The sequence below is a fragment of the Andrographis paniculata genome, unplaced genomic scaffold (genome assembly GCF_009805555.1).
Source record: "Andrographis paniculata isolate CXL003 unplaced genomic scaffold, ASM980555v1 Contig49END, whole genome shotgun sequence".
Lineage (NCBI taxonomy): Eukaryota > Viridiplantae > Streptophyta > Magnoliopsida > Lamiales > Acanthaceae > Andrographis > Andrographis paniculata.
Genome location: NW_026137583.1, coordinates 2486846 through 2494446, shown reverse-complemented (window position 1 = coordinate 2494446; position 7601 = coordinate 2486846). Strand labels below are relative to the sequence as shown.

The following is a 7601-nucleotide window of genomic DNA, read 5'->3' as shown; positions in this document are numbered from 1 at the left end:
GATCCTTTTGCAACAAATTCAAACAACAATTTCTACGTTACTATTCTAAAAATGGATGAACAACCCTTCTCTTTTTTTCTTCCACATTCACTACAAGTAGAGTTTGTCATGTTTGAGACTCTCAATACACTTTTGATTGCTCCAATATTTCTGATCTTCCTCATATTCCAAGAGTTGACATGCCCAAGCCTGGTATGTCATAGCAGAGTTACATCATCCTTAAGAATCAATGTTTGAAACTTTAGGTTCTCCAATTAGTAGCAGTTGTTTCTCAAACGTGCAACAGTCATCACACAATTATATTTAGCATTGTACACCTCATACACATTCTTTGTGAACTTCACATACAAGCCAAGCTTAGACCTTCAACAAAATAAACCTCATAAAGTCAAATGGATTATTTTAGCCTCAAGACTACCGTAGCCCGTAATTTTGCCTTTTGCACCATCACCAAAAATAATATTGCTACTTCTGTTTGCAATAAAGTTTATTAGAAAATGTTTTGGTTCATCATGCAACGTGAGCAACCACTATTAAAATACCACCGATTTGAGGTTGTAAATTCTTGGCTTGAAAAAATCCCACAGCACAACATGTTTTTCTATTTCTTCTTCGGAATCCACATGAATTTGAGATTGATATTCTATATGAGACTCTCAGTACGCTATCAAATGTTCCAGCAATTCATAACATCATTCGCAAGTTTGAAACACTTAACAACTAAGTGTCCAGGAACACTGCAATATCCCTAACCATTCTATTGTTGTAGCAACGTTCTGACATTTTAAACTCTTCTACGATTCCTTGATTTTTTGTTTTTTTTGTTCCTTTTATTATTGTGAACCACCACTAAAACATTTTGTTTTCTAGAATACTTATCTTAGTAAGAAGACCAAGGTTAAAAAAATTTTTTGGTTTTCTTTCTGAGGCTTCACTAATTTTTAATCCGTTACGATATCCAAATGGTTTCCCAATAGAAATGACTCTATCCACATTTTTCCTTTCCCTTGATAAGGCTGTAATTATTTTGTTTCGGTAGTGAGTTTCAACCTTTAAACCATCAGTTTCAGTAGGTTTCTTTTGTGTAGTAATTTTTATCTCATCAATCTCAACTATATGTTTTTCTTTACGATTTTTCAATCTATAGATCGTGCCCAGAAGTTCTTTATTATTCACGAATGATTTTCTCAGTTCAACGATCATATTCTCATTTGCTTCAATAAACTCATCAACATCGAGTTATGATGTTCTTTCTGGAGCTTTATTAGTAAAATTCCATTCACCACCTTTGTTGAACTCCTCTCGATCTACCATAAAAGCTACGATATCATTTTTAGAGTTTGTTGGTTTATCAATAGTGTATCCCTCTTTATCTTCATCATTCCATGTGACATAATATACATGCTTATCTTTTTTCTTCATGGATGGACATTCTAATTTGATGTGACAAACTTCACCACATCCAAAGCGAGTAGGTTCTTGTACAACTTTAGGCTTTGAAAAGACATTAAAAATTTTGTTGAAACTACTTTTCAAAATTTCATTTAGGTTTGCTATAACATGATCATTTATATTCAGTGTGTTACCGTTGTAAATAAGATATTTTTGCACCACTCTGATTTGTTCTCTGGAATTTCCATACTATTATTTAGCTATGACACCCCGGCCCGCAAGCCATGCAAAGTTGGGCGTGTCAGGATTATAGACTGGACCCATAACTCAACACGAGTCCTTTCAGTACGCTTCTATCCTTACTCAGGCAAACCCGGGAAGACTTCCCAGAGGTCACCCATTCTCAAATTACTTTAGGGCAAGCACAATTAACTCTAGACTTATTTCAGTAGAGCTTTCAAAAAAGAATGTGCATATTGTTGACACAAGTAGTCTATTTAATCCATTGTTGACGGGCCTAGCAGTTGATCGATTCTTGGGGTGCAACATGGATGTTGCATTCTAAAGTGAGGAAAGATGTGATACCCCGGAGTTGGGCCATTTCTTGGCCAAATCCCGTGTGAGGATGAGCAGGTATTAGACCATCCAAAGTTGAATAGAGGTTGTTAAATGGATTAGATAGACTACTCATATTAATAATGTCCATATTCCTTTTTGGGAGCCCTAGTTAAAAAACTCTAAAGTTAAATGTGTTTGCCCTAAAGTAATTTGAGGATGAGTGACCCCTTGGAAAGTCTCTCAGGGTGCGCGTGAGTGAGGACAAAAGCGTGCTTGAAGGGCTCATGTTTACCTACTGGGCCAGTCTATGATCCTGACACACCCGACTTTCTGTGGCTTACGGATTGGGGTGTCACAGTTGGTAACAGAGCCGACCTGCTATAGCCCGCAGTCGTTGATCGGATTGTTGACGGGGCCTAGCAGTTGAGGATCCTTGCGGTGCAACGTGGATGTTACATTTTAAAGTGGGGAAGGATATGATACCTCATGGAATTAGGCCGATGTTTGGCCAGCTCCCCTGTGTGGAGGAGCCAGTATTAGGCAATTTGAAGTTTATTATAGGTTAAATAAATTGAATAGACTACTTATGTCAACAGTGTGCACATTCCTTTTTGGAAGCCCTACTGAAAGAACTGTAGAGTTAAGCGTGCTTGCCCTATAGTAAGGAAGTCTCCCAGGGTGCGCATGAGTGAGTATAGAAGCACACTGGAAGGACTCATATTGACTTTTGGGGCCAGTTTACAATCCCGACATACCCGACTTTGCGGGCCGAGGTGTCATAGTTGGTATCAGAGCCGACCTGAGACAACCCATAGTTGTTGACCGGACTGTTGATAAGCCTAGCAGTTGAGCGATTCTTAGGATGCAACGTGGACGTTGTATTCTAAAGTGGGGGAGGATGTGATACCTCCGTAATTGGGACATTGCTTGGTTAACTCCCATGTGTGAATGTATTAGGCTATCCGAAGTTGAATAGAGGTTATTAAATGGATTAATAGACTAGTCATGTCAACAATGTGCACATTTCTTTTCAGGAGCCCTACTGAAAGAACTCTAGAGTTAAGCGTATTTGCTCTATAGTAATTTGAGGATGGGTGACCACTTTGGGAAGTCTCCCAGGGTGCATGTGAGTAAGGACAGAAGTGCGCTGAAAGGACTCATTTTGACCTGTGGGGCTAGTTTACTATCCAGACACACCCGGCTTTGCGTGGCTTGCGGGTTCTGGTGTCACATTTATAGTATTCAATATAATTTACCATTTTAATAGACTAGAAATACTACTTTGATAGTCAATTCTAACATTAGTTCCCATCAGTTAACTAGAAGGTTTTTATCTCCAAATCATGATTTTAGAACCTTAAGACTAACCCATATTAATTAATTCATATCCTCGTTATGAAATTCAATGTAGGAGCAACATTTTCACTACCTTCTATTGCCCATTCTGATTCTTTTTTAGTCCCACTAGTTTGATTTCAATCATTCATTTATTCATTGATCCATTCCTCACCCTTTTCACCCTCTATTTGTACTTAAGTACTCTTTTTTGTTTTCGCTACCAGGAGTTCTCACTTTAATACTCTTCTTTACCAATTGTTGCAACAATCTCACTTTAGATCTATACGTATCTATAAATAGCCCTCTGCCCTTTTAATTTTTCAGCCATTCTTTAACCTTTCTTAACAGAGTAACTAGAAGTAAATAAGTAGTTTAGCGACGAGGAAGCATAGATAGCAAAGGCGGAGATAGTACTTTTACAGTAAAAGTAGGATCATCGCCTAGAGCAGTCAACGAATTGGGTTTGGGGGTAGTGTTAATACCACAGAGAATCTTCATTTCCCTGGCTGCTGAATATCTAGTTTAGTCAAGGCCAAACCATCCATTTTCACATTTGCATCTTCCTCTATATGCCAACATAGAAACCATCACTCGCAGGCTTGAATTGCCTTCAAATAACGATTTTGTAGTTAATTATAGTAAGATCTTCAATATTTCATTTCTCTACATATATTTGACCCAATTTAATTCAAAATGAAAGGATAATTTTTCCAAACTTTATTCAAAGGCCAACAAACTTTAGAACAACAAAGGCGGAGTCCCTAAGGTCACATTCACTTTGATTACATTGGTGGCAACTAGACGTATCCCATTGCTATTGGGACATTACTTTGACAATGCTTTAAAAATACGGGATAAATGAACTTAAGCAACTTTATTTGGACAACCATCTTGATTTACTTAGTAGCGACTCCAATCTAGATAAGGACCACATTAGGAGCTTACTCAAAAATTCCTACTATGAAGTCCATACTCGAGCAGAAGATAATAATAGCAGAAAAAGAACGAGACTCACTGTTGACATTAGAAGATGACTCATTTTGATCGCTCTCGCTTAAACTCCATAGAATCCAAGGTTTTCTATGAACTATATCGATCTAAGGGTCATATCAAAGAGTGAGGTTTCGCTCTCACTATAGTCACTAAAAATACTTATAGATGGGAGAATGGGTGAGGACATCAAAATCATCTGTTGAATCCCAGTGGCCATGTGATATAGAAAAATGTTCAGGGACAAATAATGGATTATTGTAAATCTTGTAATCTTGGCATATTGTAAGTGACATAAATTCAATTGAAGTTTTGTTGTAGTTGCCTAAACTTACTATCAAAAATATATTTATACTCTTTTATATTGGTGAGTGTCTAGATCAAACCCATAGATTTTATATCTTGAAATAAAACCAATGAATTACTTACAGTGAGTCTGAGTGAAGCGAAAAAGCAGGAACGAAAAACATGCAACGAAGTGGTAAACATTAGTCTAATAAAAGCAGTAAAAGCAAAACTAGGTGAGAAAATCATAAGATGGATTTAGATGAGTGAACAACATGCATGCGGTGAGTGAGGCAAAAGCTTTCTTCTTAGTGAATGAAGTGAAAACAAAGGTGAGCGTAGAGAGTATATGTATAGTGATAATAGGAACAAACAACATTTGTGAGCATAAATGAATTTTTGTATTTGATGATAAAATGAAATAAGGTGTTTGTGTCTGAGATAAGTTGCATTCCTAAAGGAATAGATTTCCCTAGATGAAATGAATGTTGTGACTATGGTGAATTAATGGAAAATACACCAATAAGAGAGAAAATAGACAGAAGTAAATGTGTCATCATACTTGTTCATTCAAATCAAATTCTTGACTTGATTGGTACTTGACCTAAGGAGTTACAATGAAACTTCAAATTCATAGCTAAAAACATTATTTAAAAGAGAAATGACTATCACGGGATATTTGTGAGACATGATAGGGAAGAACCTATGTTTAATGAATTATTAGTTAAAACTATTTCACCAGTGGGTATACCCCTCTAATATCTCTCTTTAATCATGATTAAATTCAGATAACTTACTAAGTAGATCGACAAGGCTCCCACGTATTTATATGCTACAAATTACCTAATCTATGTTAACAATGCAATGCAATCATAAGATTAAATTTTTACCTTCTCTCACCCTTCCACAATTTTATCAAGAACCAAACCGAAACAATTCAAACATAAACTTGGGTGTGTGATAGATGAAGAAGAAAATAATATTTGATCAATTTCTACAAAAGCAGTGAACTACATTAACAAAATAGAACCAAATAAATATGCCAAAAAAAGGGATTTTAGTGGCCATTGGCCGGGGTTCGGGGGTGGAGGAACTCTATGGGTCCCTTGACCTCCACTAAGGAACTCCTTATAGTTTGGCGCTCTCAAGAACTCTATGGGTCCCCTATGATGTAAGAAATTACATCATGTGTTTTCAAATATATGAGATTGTATAATTATTAGGCTTGGGCGGATAGGTCTTGATTCTTTATCAGTGTGATCTATATCTCGAGCTAGTGATTAAGCCAAAAACAATTTATCATAATGCTTACAAGCTTTGCTTCAGGCAATTGGTTTGATTGGAAGGGGTGGCATTTGGACATTCACATAAAAAACATACACTTATTTATTCTAAATACAAATCATTAGATTACTCATTAAAAAGGCATATATACTATGAAAGTAAAATAATGTTGTGTCAAAAAAAATCTATATATATAAATTCGTCAAATAATTATATATTAAAAAAAATAATCATAACCCATATAATTTTACAAAGAACTCCATTATTTTCTTATGTTTGCAAATGCATCCTCAAAACATAATTAAAAATTTAAAAAAAAAAAAAAAAACTCTACCATAATTATCCGAACAACATTGAAATTTAATCCTCAATCCACCTACCCGTTACAATAATTACAACGAAATCTACACAAATGAAAAAAAAAATAATAAATACACATTTATTAAGATTGAATGTAGTTACTATTAGGGATCACATTTATTTCCCCGATTCATTAAAAATTACAATAACACAAATTCATAGGAAAATTGTAATAAAGTCAAATTTATTGCATTTTTCCTAAAAAAACCCACTCTCCTATAAATTGAATCGTATTTTCAAAAGAAAAAATATCACATACAAGATAAATGACTATGAGGGGGATAAAACAAGAGCAAATTGCAAATGAGAATGAGCAAAACTCTGTCATTTTTAAACAAAAGGAAGATCTTGTTGAGGAGGCTGAGCAACTGCGGAATCTGTATGGCGTTGACATCGCCATCATCGGCCACCAACAGGGCGGGGAAAGCAATGTCATTCTTTGGCCATCACCAGACGAAGTGGCGGAGCAGGTGACAAAATTTACGGAGTTACCGGAACTCGAAAAAAATAAGAATATGGTGACTCACGAGAGTTATCTGGAAGAAATTATAAAAAATGAAAAGGAGAACGTTAATAAGCTTATGAAGGCGATTGCAGTGAAGGAGGGCAATCAACTTCTTGCCAAAAAGCCATTGGATGACATGCACTTTACCGAGCTAAAGATAGTAAATGAGATGGTAAATGACATGATTAAGAAGCTGAAGAAAAGGGCTGAAGAACTCAACCAGGAGGGCCATCAAGTTCTTGCAAACGGTAGTTCTTCAACGGTTGGAGGGTTTTCTAGTGCCACTGCCGGTGGCGGCTCTTCTGATTTTGAAGGATTTTCAAGTGGCGTTGCTACCGGTGGGGCCATCTCCAATGACGCTGGTTTTGAAGGGTTTTTTGGTGGCACCACCACTTGTGCTAGTTCTTCTACTGATTTGGGGGAAGTCTCCCCTACAAACACTGATGCCTTTTGATCCTCCATGATTTTGGAGAATTTTCTAGTGCTGCTGATGATGATGTTGGTAGTTTCTCTAATGGTTTTTGAGGATTTTATTATGGGACTATTTAATAGTTTTTGTTTGCAGCATATATGCTTAGCTGCAAGTAATTGATGATTGTTGTTATTTTAATATGTGTTGATCTTCATTCGTGTTTGGAATAAGCTCTTTTTTCTTATGAAAGAATAATACTCAATAATTATTATAGTTACAAATGTGGTTTTCCAAATAATTTTTAGTCTATGTTTTAGTTTTTTTTTCTTTCTTTTTTTTTTTACTATGCACTACTTCCTCCATCCTAATATACTCAATATATTAGTATATTGGTTAATTGTGACTAAAGTAGAAATACTTCGAGAAGGTTAATTGTATAAAGTAGGAATATTTCAATTGTAATAGATTTGGTATGTT

The 7601-nt window shown here is 35.7% G+C and overlaps 1 protein-coding gene across 1 annotated transcript; it reads left to right on the top strand.

Moving 5' to 3' along the window:
• Nucleotides 1-6473: 6473 nt before the first annotated feature.
• LOC127252932 (agamous-like MADS-box protein AGL80) lies at nt 6474-7166 on the top strand. Its single transcript, XM_051277320.1, has one exon. The coding sequence runs from the start codon at nt 6474-6476 to the stop codon at nt 7164-7166; it is 693 nt and encodes a 230-aa protein (XP_051133277.1).
• Nucleotides 7167-7601: the final 435 nt, after the last annotated feature.

Coding starts and splice junctions, on each gene's coding strand:
- LOC127252932 (XM_051277320.1), top strand. CDS start 6,474: ATGACTATGAGGGGGATAAAACAAGAGCAAATTGCAAATGAGAATGAG.